The 16,770-nt window shown below is 31.4% G+C and overlaps 1 protein-coding gene across 1 annotated transcript; it reads left to right on the top strand.

Moving 5' to 3' along the window:
- The first annotated feature begins 8,178 nt into the window (after positions 1–8,178).
- Positions 8,179–14,599, top strand: LOC149209337 (putative fatty acyl-CoA reductase 4). Its single transcript, XM_089394254.1, has 10 exons — positions 8,179–8,254; positions 8,349–8,452; positions 8,542–8,747; positions 8,845–8,945; positions 13,039–13,282; positions 13,380–13,541; positions 13,682–13,760; positions 13,880–14,146; positions 14,235–14,362; positions 14,452–14,599. The coding sequence occupies exons 1-10, from the start codon at positions 8,179–8,181 to the stop codon at positions 14,597–14,599; spliced, it is 1,515 nt and encodes a 504-aa protein (XP_089250380.1).
- The last annotated feature ends 2,171 nt before the right edge of the window (positions 14,600–16,770 follow it).

Genomic DNA, 16,770 nt, shown 5'->3' with positions numbered 1-16,770 from the left:
CCTGGACCATAACTTTCCCAATTAGCGCTGCACATTTTTAGAAGCGAGGGCTCTGCCTTCCCTCCAAAAATTGTGTAAGCCTAGCCAAGCACTCACCTCCAAACTTGCATTACGCAATTCTTCAAGGCAATTTCTCGTTGGCCCCAGAAACTGCGCAATGCAGTTTTCTGGTTCAATGTCACTACTAACTGAAATTTCACATTGTGCAGTTTCAGTCCTCAGCAGGCGACACTGGAATGTTCATTGTATAGTTCCAGTAGTCATTCAGCCTCCTCACAGCCCGAATTGTGCCTTGCAGAATTTTGGCAGTCAGTCTCCCAACCCCCTGGCAGAAATTACGCAACCTTCATGATGAGTCACACAGGTATGTTGCAATTCAATTCTCAAGTTCATTTTTCTTCTCGAATAATAGATTACTTGCCATGAGTGTTGCCATGTGTCTAGGTATTGGAGTTGTTCATCTGCCTCTCAGTAGCACAGGTACAATGGTTTCCAGGAGAGCAGAGTCAAGACACCATTCAGAGCACACTTGGGAATGCAATCGATCAATTGTCTATGAACTTGCCTACCCACTAAGACATCAGGTTGTTCATAGACAATGACATCAAGATGTGATGGTAGTAGCATCACAGCAAGTAGGACCATCAACAACAGTTGAAGGCAACATACTAGATGCAACAAACACAGGAGAGAGGTTGTTGACAACACAAAGGCAGAACAAAGTTGCAAGCTCAAGCAAATCCACATGTGATGAAAGAAACTTTGGAGACTCAGGCTATGAGGTGACGGTGCGACATGAATATCGCATGAAGACAAAGAAAAAAACAGAGAAGGAGTTACATATTTCGAAGCAGCAACTCAAAGAAGAACACGAGATGCACATATGAGCGAATGAGTTGTAGCAGGAACAGGTATAGCAGGGGGTGCAACATGCATAGATGAATGAACTATGCTCGTACAAGTTATAGATCCATCCTAGCAACTAGAATAGAGCAAACAAAGTGAGTAGTGCTATTGATGACATGTAAGGGAATTAAGAAGCATGCATATCATTGTGCGCACGCATGCAATCCGACCCATTTGGCACACTCACCAAGGCAAAGAAAAGAAGCAAGTCTGACTGGAGTTGAACATGTAGTTGACAGTTGATGCGTATGACCACCAACACATACTATAAGATCAACACAAACACTATGCATCAATATGTTGTCAATTCGACTGCACCTAAGAAGACCACGTGCATGCTAGCAGACAAGTGGGACGGAGGAGCCATACCATTGCACTAGATGCAACAGAGGCAAGAGTTCGTTTCAACAAAATGTTACCATTGAGCGCATGGACACCATCATGGATAACCAAGCTTGGCATCATCTCACCACCTTTGACCATCACAAGCATGCCAAAGAGTTGGTCTCACCACAATGGTCTGAGTGTCAGTGATGTCTAGCATGGCTTGCTCAAGCCATTTTGTCTCACATGGGAACATGTGCATTGTAATGTAACGCCTTGTAAAGTGGAAGTTCAACTGTCAATAGTTGGATGTAACAGTCATAGAGTAGATGAAGAGTCATGAGGGTAGATGAAGAGTCATGAGGGTAGATGAAGTGTTATAAAGGGGAATGTCATGGGTCACTCCACCCTTTGCTATAAATAGAACCTCATAACTCATTGTAAAGGCTTTTGGTTAACCAAGCTTCCGATAAGACTATCGTGAAGAGAACTTGGATAGTATTGTAACGAGCATTGGCTTCTCCACTTTGCAGAGCTAGTATATCTCTTTGGAGGAGTAGGCAGTTGTGGCTGTAACATTCCACTGTCAGAACTAGTGGTTAGAGATGGATGTATTGTATGACTGGAACATATACTTCTTAATATAACAGAGTCAGCATGTTTCATGCATATGTTGTACTATATTCTATGCTATCTGGTTTACTCTAAATGATATATGTATTTCTTTGCTCATGCATGAATGTATGGGCTATTCTGTATAAGTATGTACGAATCTTTCTAAAATGTGATGTTGGTTTAACCATCACTTTGGATTACTCGCTAACTTGCTTTCCAACTTGTGATGCATCTTTTCTTGTGTGTTCCCTTCCAAGGGGCGCACTCACCTCACCCTCAATGTGTTAGAACCTCTTATGCACCTTCGTTGACTTAGTGCAGCTGTCACACCTTTACTACCAACAGGGACATCTTGTTTGGCTCTCTATGAAATCGCGGTCAAGGCATTACCGTACGACCCACTGTTGGGACTCCTACACCAAACGGTCTGAGCCTAATTATGACTTCTTATCGGGGAGATCCCCTTACATGTTAGCGGGTCCAACACCATCAATACAACAAGGAAACATGACCGAGTTTAGGTTTTGAAAGGCAGAAGAAGGGTGAGAAGTTAAAGTAAGTCTTATAACAATGAAAAAAATTCTCACGGAGCTTGGAGACTATAAAAACTCATCCCGAGACCTGTAGTTGTAACCCAAATGGAGAACTGGTTGTAGAGATGTTTTCTCAGTCAAATCTAGGAACAAATGATGATGTTTCCTTGCCATCCTCGGGGTCGTTACCCTAATCGTGCCTCGACAAACCTGAATCGTTAGATATGCTTTTTGTAGATCGACCATGGAGGTAAATCCAAGTGGCAGGTTGCGCACAAGTACATATGAAGGGTGGAGAAGTGAGGCTCGAGAACCAACCCTCTTTGGGTTAATAGTAATCTCGGCTTAGAATTAATGATCGTGTAAACAAGTAATATAAACCTTTGACTTTGTGCAGATGGTAGGAGGCGTAAGTTACCACCTTAAGTAACTACTAAAGTGCATAATCTTAAAAGAATTAATGTTTATGTGCTGGTAATTAATGCCTCGAATCTTATGGATCATTTATGTTCCTTAGCATATACCCATAGGGACATTATAAGAGTAAAATAAATAAATAAATGTTTCTACATTTGACTTATTTTGGCCTTAATATGAATTCATCTGCTACATTAAGTAAAAAATTAAAATAATAGTAATTAATAACTATAATTATCAACAAATTATATTAAATTCGTGAAATTACATAAAAATAAAAATATAAAATTAATAATTAGATCCATTTTTAATCGCTTAGAAAAATCAAATCTCTGAAAATGCAAATTCTTTTTTGAATAAAAAATATTTAATCTCTCTTAACACTCAATTGATCCAAAATTAAAAAAAAATTAAACTAATGAGTAATAAAATTTACATATATATTACATTCATAAATAACATATATTCTAACATTCATAAATAACATATATAACATATTTTCTAAGTTGAATTTATTTATATAATAAAAAAATTAGATAACAAAAATTTACGTTGTATTTATTTATCTCATAAAAATAAAATTTAGATAAAGAAAGTTCATATAATCGTCTTAAAAAAATATATCATGAAATTCCAAAATAATAAAAAATAATTATATCATCTCCTTGTAATAAAGCAAAACATAAAATAAATATAATTTTAACTTCATCCGGGAGGAACGGTGAAACTTATAACAGGGGGAATGTTTTCATTGGTCTTGTACAGAGGACGAACGTGGGAGGAAAGCTTACTATTAAGAAGAAGAATGTAATGATAGATGTAGAAAATTAACAACGCAGACGTAAAGACGACGGCATCTTTCAGAAAGTAAGTGGTTGGAATTTGGTAAAAAAGTTTCAAAAATTTTTACAGTGAATTTTATTTTTTGATGATGAAAGTAGATTTATACCATCAAAAAAAATTTGGAAAATTTAAAATATTGAAATTTAACGATTATAATTTGGATTTAGAAAATTTTCTCTGGCCAAAATTTCCATCATTTTCGGGAAAAAACAATCGTAAATAGCTTCGTTTCTTTTCCTATGGACCTCAATAATGTGCATAAAGAAAACTGCAGACATAGGTATAGAAAATTAACGACGCAGACAAGGGCAACGGCATCTTTCGATTTCCAGGTAATGCAGCGTTGAACGTGCAGCCAACCTCAATCAATTTCACAGAGAAAAGAAGAGTATTACTAAAATATTAATTTTTTCCATTATTGGAAAATAAATATTTAAATAAACATTAGACCAACCGTGATGTTGGCCCAAATATCAAAAAAAAAAAGGTCATAAAATTTTGTTGGTTGGAAGGGATGCTTCACAAATGTGAACAGTCATTCGAGTAAAAATGACACACATAAAGACAATCATGGAGCCAGGCGCAATCAGCATGGAGCCAGGCATGGAGCAAAGCGCGATCAGCATGGAGCGAAGCGCAATCATTGTCCACGTTGCTTTCAGCATGGAGCGAAGCGCAATCATTGTCCACGTTGCTTTCAGCATGGAGCGAAGCGCAATCATTTAATGAACAAACAAAACTTAACAGAGTACGTATTGGAAATTCTTGTCGTGTTGTATTCTGAAAGAAAATTATATTTATATCTACTTACATTTTGTATTCATTATTCGATTAACTTTGAATATATATTATTTATAAGAATATATTTATTGATTTTTATATATTGAAAATGAATTAATTACTAATATCCCTAATAAATCTATTCATCGAATAATAATTTTTTTTAATATATCAAATATATATTATAATACAATTGAGAATTCTCTTTTTCATACCTAAAATATATATCTCCCAAGTAAAAATAGAAAGTATTATTTATAGAAATTTATATATAATTATTTTTTAAGATATTATATATATTGAGAAAGTTAACTAGATAAAAATATATGTTCTTTTATTTTTAATATTTAAAATATTCCATGTTAAATTCATATTAAAAAATAATGAATTAAAATATCGATAAAGGACCTATTAATAGAGAGAATTATTTCTATATATAATTTATATTAATTTTTTTTGTTTGTTATTAATATTTCTTAAAGGTTATATATCAATTATATATTAACAACACAATAAATTATGATGATGATGATGGTGGTGGGTAACATCCTTTGAGACCAAATTTTGGTCAATCGAACCTAAAGAAACGAATTATTATTTACTTTGATTTAAGATTTTATTCCTATGCTCAAAAAGCTTGAAGAGAAGCCTCCCGAGCTCACTATAATTTTGACATCCTAAAAGGCTAGGAAGGTTAGTATTGCAACAAAGATTATGACGCTGAGATCTAATGGGGTTGTATGTGGGGCACTCTAAGAGGAATTGATTTTCATCCTCGAAGTGATTTTCATCCTCGATGTTCATATTCTCATAGAGATGGCATATCCTTTACATCCATGGTGTTTTAGGAACTGCCCAACGACCCATCTCACTATGGAGCTCATGAGAGTTCATTCTAATCTTGGCTATATTAATTTTCTTCTTTGAGCTAGTTAAAACAAAGAGATACTTTTGATCTTCGAGGGTGGGGTTGATGACCTCCTTAACGATAACTTAATTTTCTTTTGGCTGCTAAATATTTCTCACACCACATTTTTTTCTTTGAACTTAGAAGTAGCAATATTTTTAATGTTATTAATGTTTTGCAATGCAAAATTCTCATTGATCTCCCAATGGTTTAACCAGGCCCTAGTTTAAGCCTTAGGAGGTTTTAGCTGGAATTTAAAGCTAGCTTAGGAAGCTTTTCTCTATATAAACATGATATAAACTATGTTATTTAATATGGAAATTGAAATATTTTATTTAAGGATAACCATGAATTAACATAATCATTTTCAATTTCCAAATATGATTAAGACATGTATTAAGATTTTAATATCTAAAATTTAAATTATAAATAAAATATTTCAATATAATATCTTTAATATAAATTTTATATATGAAAGAAAATATTAATACATAAACACTCTCTCTCTCTATATATATATATATAACACATATTCTATTATTATATTATTAACATATTAATATTATCTAATAAATTAATATATTATTAATAATTTACAATTATTGAGTTATATTATATCATTATATTTATGAATATAGATCATTAATAAATTAATATAATATATTAATTTTTTAATATTAATCTATTAGATTAGTAGTTTATTATATTTTTTAAAATCTAATGCATTAATTATATAAATTTAATATTATTAATTAATTTATAAAAAAATTTCATTCACTTTTATTAGTTTTTCTTTTCATGGGTTTTTCTCCTTATCTTCTTTTTGTTTATCTTTATTTATATTTTATTTTTTTGTTTTCTTCTCTATAACATCTTGTCCCAATGAAGGTTTAGACTCAAACCTCTATTTGAAAATAAAAAAGTGGAGCATATTGTGAATTTCTCTTCTTCGGATTCTTATTACATTATTAAGTTTATTAGAAAAATTTGTAATTTATTCATTTTTTAATATGGAATTCATGTGTAAAAATTTAAATATTAATAACACAAATAATTTTATATAGAGAGAATCATGTAGATATATTTTTTCGACTTTCAAATATAATTGGGACATGTATTAACATTTTAATGTGTGGAAGGTGAATTATAAATAGAATATTTAAATGTCGAATATATATATAATTTTATTTCTTAAAAAAGGAAGAAATACATTTTTTGTTTATATATAGAGAATTCTTATTCCATGAATAGATTGTTTTTGTAGATTTACAATTCACTCATTTCTAAATATAAAATTGAAATGTGACAATTTTTAAATACTAATAACAAAAATTATAATTATATATATATATATAACATTTTAAAATTTATTTATAACATATATATATATATATATATACACGATTTTCTAATTTCAAATATGATTGGGCATATATTAACATTTTAATGTGTAGAATGTGGATTATAAATAATATATATGTATATGTATTAAAAAAGTTAAATATAGAGAGAGAGTACTTGTAATTCTTTCATTTTTTGATATGAAGTTGACACGGACCATTTAAAAAAATATTTACAATAAAAATAATTATATACAGATAAAGTCCTATAAATATATGTTTTCTATTTTTTAAAATATGCTTGGGACATGTATTAACATTTTCGTGTGTTAGATGTGAATCATTTCAATGTCAATTATATATATAGAAAAGAAAAGAAACACACACACACAAACACACACATGTAACATTTTATTAGTGAGCTATTTAAAATCAACATAAATTTATTTTAATTTTGAATCTTAAGAAGAATCAAATATTTCTACATGAAACAATTGTGTTTGGAGGTGTTTGGAGCACTTCCCAGTCATACATAGTCATACCCAAAATTGGACCACAAGACTTGTAAGGACCAAACCTCCCAACTTCACTCTAGAAACATACCCTCTAGGTTAACATAAAAACATTTCTTTAGTCTTTAAATTCCAAAAAAAATTATATTTTAAAAACACTTGATAAATTCAGAATTAAAAATAGATATATGTGAATTCATTTAATTATAAATAATTTAAAAATAAAAAATAAAAAAATTATTTGATAATTTAAATCATATATACATTTAAAAATAACAATAATTCCACTAGCCTTTTGAAAACGATCGAAATAAGAAGATGGTAGTTTGACATTACTGATCGTTGAAAATCAAAGCCATGTGACTACAGCATTATTGCTCGTTGAGAAATCAAAATTCCTTAGTATTTTAAGAGGTGTTGTCGAGATATTCATAACATCGTAATAGTGGTTCAGGTCAATTATACGAAGCCAATTATCGAGTTAGGTAAAGCTTGTTACTTAGCTAATTAATATTAGCTAATATAAATAGCCCTATTTGCTGGGCAATTAATATTTCTAGGGTTATAGTTCCTATTTGCTGGGCTATTAATATTTCGTAGAGTTATAGTTCCAATTTGCTGGGCTATTGATATTTCTATAATTATAGTTCATATTTGCTGGGAGGCCTGTTTGATTGGCGGTATATGTCAATCTTCAGATTTAGACCAAAGTACAAAATCCGAGTTAGCATTGCCTATTTGCTTGGCTTTATTCCATTGTGCTCGCCTGTCTCTGCGACTGGACTGCAGATTGGAATTATCATTTTGTTCATTGTGCCCGCCCTTCTGTCTGCGATTGGAGAGCAGATTGTAAGTATCATATTATTCATTGCCTTATCTGTGCTGTTTGCTTGAGCATAAATTGTGTACGGTGAACATAATAAAATACGCAGCCTACCTATGACCAACATGTCGTTTTGATATTTTTATGCACGAGTTGCAGATTTATCAAAATTCGATCGATGGCGTCAAATATTCTTGGCTTTCTCAGTGAGAAAAACATATTGGTGACTGGATCGACCGGTTTCCTCGGAAAAAGTATTAAATATTCCACACAGTACTTTTATTCTTATATATATATATATATATACATATCGACGATAATGAATGTAATTGTTGTTCACTTACGTAGTTTTCATCGAGAAAATATTACGGTCGCAGCCCGGGATTAGCCGCATTTTTGTTTTGCTAAGGGCGAATGATTCTGAGTCCGCCAAAATCCGATTCAAAACTGAAGTAAGAAATCTGAGTAATCTTCCTACTCATAAATTGGTCAATGGTCCGCCTACAAATGATGTAATTTCTTCCTTCGCTATGAATGACAGGTTTTGAAACTGGAGCTTTTCAGAACTTTGAGAGAGCAACATGGAGACAGCTTCGAAAGTTTCATATTCGAGAAAGTTGTTCCTCTGGTCGGAGACATTGCAACAGATCATAATCTTGGAATTTACACCGAGAGTAGCAGAGAGGACCTCTGGGAAAATCTGGACGCCATTGTCCATATTGCAGCCAGCACCGTGTTTGATGACAGGTTTGTTTATATTTCCTCTTGGCAATCTGATTACTCATGGCTATAACACAGCATTTATATTTGAATGGAAAGCCTAACACCCTTTCGCACAAGGTAGATATGACATTTCTCTGAATGTCAACACAAAGGGAGCTGAGAATATTGTCCAATTCGCTAAACGATGCCGTAAACTTCAAATCCTCCTGCACGTCTCCACTGGTAAGTGGACAGATTCTGATCTTATCTATCAGAGAAAAAGATTTAACTAAGAAAAGAGGATTTCTTAAATGAGAACAAATTTACATGAATTTAACTATTACATTGGGAAGTATAATAGATTTAATTTTTTCCTTTAATTAAAAATATTTTATTTCCAAATACATTAATAATTAGAGTCGGCGTTTTTAAAAACTTGTTTGTAATAATTTTAGAGAGGTTAGATTTATTTTTCAAAATGTTTGTAGTAATAGGATAGTGAATAGATTTAAACCTCGAAATATTTGGAATGCCATATTAATATTGTAAAATTCATTTATTTACATCGAAATTTTTTAATTAAAAAAAAAAAAAAAACTGTTAAGCTTATGTTTATTAAAAAAAATTAGTTTAAATTTTATAATTATATGATAATTTTATTTTAAGTGAAAATATTTATTTAAATTCTGTTACTGAAAAAATTAGTTTATATAATATGTATCAAATTTAATAAATTTAAATATTATATACTAAATTTAAATTAATTACACAAAATAACATTATTAAAATATTTTATTTATATATTATATATACTATTTAAATTAATTACACGACATAACATTATTAAAATATTTTAATCATATTAATTTTTTTATATTCAATAAGTGTATATGGTGTATTTATTTCATGGGAGTACACACAAAATTACACATTTTGCATGGTTAATAACCCTAATAATGTTTAAACGAAAATCAAATTATTACTTCCAATACTTTATATATACAGCTTGAGTGGGCTTAATGGTTAAGAGCATGTGTTTCCTCCTAATAGGTAACATGTTAAAAACCAGAGGGGGTAGAGTATGTATGCCTTCGTAGACTTAGCAGTGAAATCGCTACACGGAGGTGGGTCCTTTGTCCCACAAACAAGGGGGTCTCATACACAAATTTGGTGTATTTTTTAATATTATTAGTCTCTATTCATTATCACAATTGAGTTATCATTAATTTAATATTTTTTTTGTGAGGTTGTTTATGGTTTCTAAGACACTGCGATACTAAGTACTTCAACAAAATATTTTTATCAAGGAGATTTACTTAAACAATTCATAGGATATTTGACGTAGAATTACCCAAAATCATATTTAAGGTATTCTAACCCTAAGAGAGTAAAAATGTTTTAATAATACAGACTTGACTAACTAATTTAACTTTGATTACCATTAATTTTACATAAATTATACTTGATTATAAATATTTATCTATTTAAATTATACTTGACTATAAATATTTATCTATTTACCAATGCAAAAATATATTATATTATTATTTTTTAATGATATATTAAAATATTAATTATTTATCAATGTATCGATGAGAACATAGAAAATAGAAAAGACTAAAAGAAAATAAAAATAAAAAAAATTAGAAAATCCTAAATTAAAAAAAATATCTCAAATCAAGGTGTCCAAATATGTGTTAACAAAAATTAAAAAACAATATCTCAAATCAAGGTGTCCAAATATGTGTTAACAAAAGAAAATAAAAATAAAAAAAATTGGAAAATCCTAAATTAAAAGAAATATCTCAAATTAAGGTGTCCAAATATGTGTTAACAAAAATTAAAAAACAATATTAACACAAAAAAAGGACATAGAGCTAGACACCATACCACCTCGCATTTAAGATGACGGTGGTGTGACTATCCAGCCCAATGCAGTCACACATATTAACTATAATACATCCATTTGAATTAAGATGGTAGCTCTCATTCCATCTATAATCTCTCAACCCGTGTGCAGTGGCTTTGTGTTCTTATACATTCCCAATGGCATTCCCCCCGTAAGTGGGATATTTCCCCGGAACATTATCTTTGTGGAAACTCAATCCATTTGTCATGGCTCTCTCTTCTTCTCTCGTCTTTGTGACAATCCCCCACCGCAGGTGGGATATCTCCCCCATGATGTTGTCTTTCTAGAGAAACTCTGTCACTTAAAGGATTCAATACCCTCGAAACTCTGTCACTTAAAAGGATTCCATACCCTCGAGGAAAACCTCCATTACGTGCGCCTTGTTTTGATATTTCATGCGTGGAAGATGGTGATAAACGCTGAAGAAATGACACATGGGAAATAAAAACAGTTGCACGGGAAGTGGTCGGCGATGATTCGGGCTTCGTTCACAACATCTCTATATTCGGTGGGAAGACAGTTGTGGGGAAGTTTTTGTATGTCTAATCATTGGAGCATTTTCATTTCGTTACTATTTGCATAGTGGATTATGGTTTATTGTCTATAAGGTGTCTTGGTGGTTTGGATTTTTATTGGTGTGTCCGAAATATTATGATTTTTGCACCCTATCCAAATTTACCCCTTGTTCTCTCATTTTTTCGCACTACTAATTAATAAAATTCTTAGCTTTCTCTTGCAACCACGTACTAAATTTCTTCTTATATTTTCTTAGACTATGTCATCTTGTTTAAATGGTTTTGTATTCTAGTAAGGGACATATATTTATGTGTGTCTCTCTCCTCACTATGTACATGCAAATGAAATCTTATTTGTTTGGAGGTTGAGGCCATAAAGGACAACGAGCCAAATACCAAGCTTAGAATGCTATGATTATATTCCACTCCTCCACCTCTCTATAAATCCAAGAGGAAATTCATGAACTTGAGGTCTTAATTACAAATGATTGATAAACCTAGTCATGTTATGAAATCCAAAACAAAGTTGCTAGTTGGGTTCTTGAATCTATTATACTAGAGGACGAGAGAGTCAACATATCAATTTCATCACCCTCTATTGGAAAATGAAGATCCTCCTGGGAAGGGTCCTTAAGGAAAAGCATGATGATCACAATCGTATTATAGCTTTTCTTAATGAGTTTTAGTGAGTGCAATGCCACAAATTCTCCTATTTTGTTAGCCTAGATGCTTAGTTTTCCTATTTCGTTAGCCTAGAGGCTTCCTTGGACATATAAGGTCATCTTCAATGTTGTCTCAAACCTATAGCTGGAGTAGGAACAAGTGTCCAAAATTTGCCCGAGTCACAGTTCCAGTTGTGTAGCTAGTAGTAACAAGCCACTTTATTTTAAGATGGTTTTGATTGATAAAATGTAGACCATTATTAAGAATTTTGGTTTTCCTTGTGAAAGTGAAAGTGAAAATGCTAAAGTTAAAAAGTGATTTTTGATTTTACCTAAATACTATTTTGAACCAATAGAAAACTTAATCAAATAAATTCAATTCAATTCAATTTAATTTAAAAAAATTAATGAAAACTTTTATGACTAATAAAAAACGAAAAATTATTTCAATTATTTTTTTTACATAAAAATCTTAATCATTATAAACTTTAATAAATATAATATAAATATAATAATGTTATATATATTTTTATGTATATTATATTAAGTTAGTGTTTATATCTAATTTCTATATATGAGCACTGATCTTATAAACTTATGCTCTTGTTCTTTAGAAGATATATCTCTTTTGGGTTTAAGATAAATGGTTTTTTTTTTATAAATAAATAATATTTTTCATTTACCTAAGTTTAAAAAATAAAAAATATACATCTTTTTATTTAGTTATCTAAAACTAATGTATTTAGAAATATAGAGTAATAGAGTAAATAAAGAGCAGTTTTAGTAATAATAAAGTAAATAGTTACTAAAGTAAATAGAAAGCAGTTTTAGTAACCCTTATTTACATAAGAATGAGAAATAAACTATAATTTTAACGGACTAAAATAAATAGATATATGTTTCATTAAAAAACTCACTCTCCACTTTCTAGACTAATATCTATGTAATGTAGAAAAGCAAACTCACTCTCCACTCTCTAGACTAATATCTATATAATGTACAAAAGATTACGAAATGGGAGGTAAAAGTGGAAGAATCATAGAAAGTCCTCTAATGTTGGGGGACTCTATAGTTATCTAAAACTGATGTATCTATAAATATAGAGTAATAGAGAGCAATTTTAGTAACCCTTATTTACTTGAGAATGGGAAATAAACTATAATTTTGACATACTAAAATAAATAGATATACGTCTCATAAATAAACTGAGTCTCCACTTACTATACTAATATCTATGTAATGTACAAAAGCATACGTAGTGGGAGCTAAAAGTGGAAGAATCATAGAAAGTCCTCTAATGTTGGGGGACTCTATACCGGCCAGCAAAGCACTTGAGAACGATAGCGGTCCACCTCTCATGTTAGATATTGAAGCAGAATTTGACCTAGTGGAGAAAACAAAACACGCACTCCAGGTCTCGTCGAGTACTCACACAGCAAGCAAATGTTTTGTAAAAGATGGAGTGAAGCGTCTCAAAGAATTAGGTTTAGAGAGGTGAGTACTCATACGTCTATTGTTGAAATTTGCATCGATTTCCTTTTGAAAATAAACTTATTAGACGTTTATTCACGATGGACATATATATTAACAGGGCAAGAATGTTTGGGTGGCCAAATACGTACTCATTTACCAAAGCTATGGGGGAAATGCTAATAGCGAATTTGAGGGGAAATCTTCCAGTGGTCATCCTCCGACCGACCATTATTGAAAGCACTTTGGCAGAGCCCTTTCCTGGCTGGATGGAGGGCAGCAGGTTCCCAGAAATATCCATTCTATATTGTTAGAATTTGGGTAGCACGTTGAAACGCAAATAAATGTTCCATATAATGTTATTAAAATCGGTATCGTATCAGTATTCGCACTGATCATGTGCTTTTTCCGAATGTCATACAGAACTATCGACACTCTTATAATACAATACGGAAAAGGACAAATCTCATTCTTCTTAGCTGATCCAGAACTTATTTTAGACGTGGTCAGTCACTTCAATTTCTTCCAGCACAAGTTCAACATCCTGTCCCATGTTGTTGTCCGTAAATATATAGATTGCTTAGTATTTAGATTTGATATTATTCGTTTGATGATTAACAGATTCCAGCAGATATGGTTGTAAACGCAATGATAGTTGTTATGGCTGCACACGCATACGAGAACGGTCTCTTTGTTTATCACGTCGCATCATCTGTTGCGAATCCATTGCGTCACTATGTTGCAGCAGACGAGGCATATAAGTATTTTTCAACGCACCCTTGTGTTGGTAAAGTTGGAAACATAATTCATGTAAAAGAGACGCGTTTTCTTAAGAGCATGAGCAGCTTTCGCCGAGACATGCATAGACGTTACAAAGCACCGCTAGAGGTAATTTATCTTTAATGTACTCTACAATTTATTTTATAGGTCATCTGAACTTCAATCCGTGATAGCTCTGGGTGGGGTTGAAAAGCAGGTATTCGGTGTAGTGAGCAAGCTCTTGTGTTGCAACTTCACAGAACGTTACAAACGGATGCTTCGAACATACAACAAAGTCATGTACTTAGCAGAGTTGTACGAGCCATATGCCTTCTTTAACGGAAGGTCGGTCTGTGCTTAATTTTGTTTTATTAATGAACAATTATTAAGTAATTTTTACTAACTAGCATAGCTAACCCTGCGACTATTAACAGGTTTGACATAACAAAGATTGAAGGGCTGTGGAAAAATATGTCAGAGGAAGACAAGAAAGCGTTCAACTTAGACGTCAAATCCATTGATTGGGTTCATTACTTTTCAGTTGTTCATATCCCTGGACTGTTTAAATATGTATTGAAGTGAAGTGAGAAAGATTGTAGCTGACATCTTCTATTTTATGCGATGATTATATGTTATGGTTTACCCTTATATGTTATGATTCATAAAGGAGATAAGAGGACTTCGCTTTGTTTACTCGATAAATTAATTCAAAGTGAAGTCAGGTTGGCTATTTCTTAATGATGTAAGATTCAGAAGTCCATAGGATTCATAATTATTATATTATAAATGTAATATCAATTATTAATGTAAAACTTATGGAGCTTTATGAGATATCTAGTATTGTTAATGTATTTAATTCCGGTGGAGCGGTGGAGCGGTGAAATGCGTTGAGATCGGAAAGAACACCAACGGCGAAAGCACTCTGCTGGGCCGACACTGACACCCACCGACACTGACACTGAGAGACGAAAGCCAGGGGAGCAAATGGGATTAGATACCCCAGTAGTCCTAGCCGTAATGATGGATACTAAGTGCTGTGCGTATCGACCCGCGCAATGCTGTAGCTAACGCGTGGGCAAAGTGAAAAGTGGAATTGATCTGCACATCCCTCTATTCCAATAGAAAACGTTAGCCTTCATCCATGAGATCGGGGTATCACTACCAGTAGGGGCCCGCTTCCCTAATAGACTTTGAAACCTCGCCTTCCCATGGATAAGTGACTGGGTTCAATTCCGTAGTAAAGTGACTTCCTAATTGAAAAGGAGGTCGGCCCGATAACGACTCCTTTATTGATTAGGTAATTCTTCGAATGACTACCTGATAGAGAATAAGGTAATGATTAGGGCGACTCCTTTCTTTCTTAATGAGGTAATTCTTCGAGTGACATAGGAAGTGTGGTGAGATTCGGTTGGATATTTCTTAATGATGTAAGATTCAGAAGTCCATAGAATTCATAATTATTATATTATAAATCTAATATCAATTATTAATGTAAAAGTTATGGATCTTTATGAGATATCTAGTATTGTTATTGTATTTAACCATTATTCATTTCCAAGTTTCCTCTTTATAATACTAAAGTAAAATAAATGTGTGTTTATTTTTTAAATAATCATTAATACACCTACGGATCTTTATTCATGTTCGGCACTAAAAAAGTAAGTGACATCACACACTTTAAATTGGGTGAAGAGGTAATTTTTTTGCTTGGCAGTGTAAATTTGTAGTTAGCTTTTTTATAGGTCTCTCTATAGAGTGAGACTAGATCTATGGTCTGTATTTCAAATATTAAAATATTTTTATAAATATCACAAAAATTAATGGAAAAATTAATAAACTGGTTGTTGTATTTCAAATTATAAATATTACAAAAACTACCATTATTTTATGTTTTGATGGAAAAATTAATACATTGTAATTGGAACAATAAAGTAAGAAGTATATTGACTATGCCTTTTTAGAATTATAATTATAATAGATATTTTGATAAATATTAAGAAATTTATAATCATTCTAAATTAAGAATTAGAATTATAATAGAGACTTTGAGCAATATTAAGAAAGTAATAATCATTCTAAATTAAAAGCCTCAAAAACTTTCCCACATAATATAATATTATAATTAAAATAAATATCTATGTCATATTATTAAAGTGTGTAGACCATTGTATGCATGTTATGTAAAGTAAGTAGTGGTTATAATTTTACTTTATTAAAATAAATAGATATTTCATATTATCAAGGCATGTAGACCATTGTATGCATGTTATGTAGAGTAAGTCCCTCTTACAATTTTACTCTATTCTATGAGATTATGAACATAATACAAAGTGATTAATTAAATTCAAAGAAATTTGATGAAAGACTAATGTTATTGACCTTCTAAATTTAATTTTTTATTTTTTTATGATTTTTAGAAAATTAAGTCCAAGGGAAAAGTATACTGAAAAGGAGAATAGAAGATAGATATTATATGGTGGTATTTAGAGGAGGTTCGTAAGGAATGATATATAGACAATTCTTAACAACCATTTTCAGCTTTAATGCCACCAAATAAATTATTACATGTTAGTTGCAATGGAAATTTGGGAAAAAAATGTCATTATTAAAAAGCATTATGGTAATGGTAAAAAGATGAAACATCTTCTTAAATATATAAATTTTACTTTTGGGAAATTGATATAGCTAAAAAATGTTTTTTTTTAAATATTGATATATTTTTTTCTCTCTAAATCATAAAACACATGTTCAGT

Source organism: Pinus tabuliformis, chromosome 1_2, assembly GCF_031772625.1.
Source record: "Pinus tabuliformis cultivar Carrire ecotype Pingquan chromosome 1_2, CPIR1, whole genome shotgun sequence".
Taxonomy (NCBI): Eukaryota; Viridiplantae; Streptophyta; class Pinopsida; order Pinales; family Pinaceae; genus Pinus; species Pinus tabuliformis.
The sequence above is the reverse complement of the archived record's forward strand: the minus strand, read 5'-3'. Positions and strand labels throughout refer to the sequence as shown.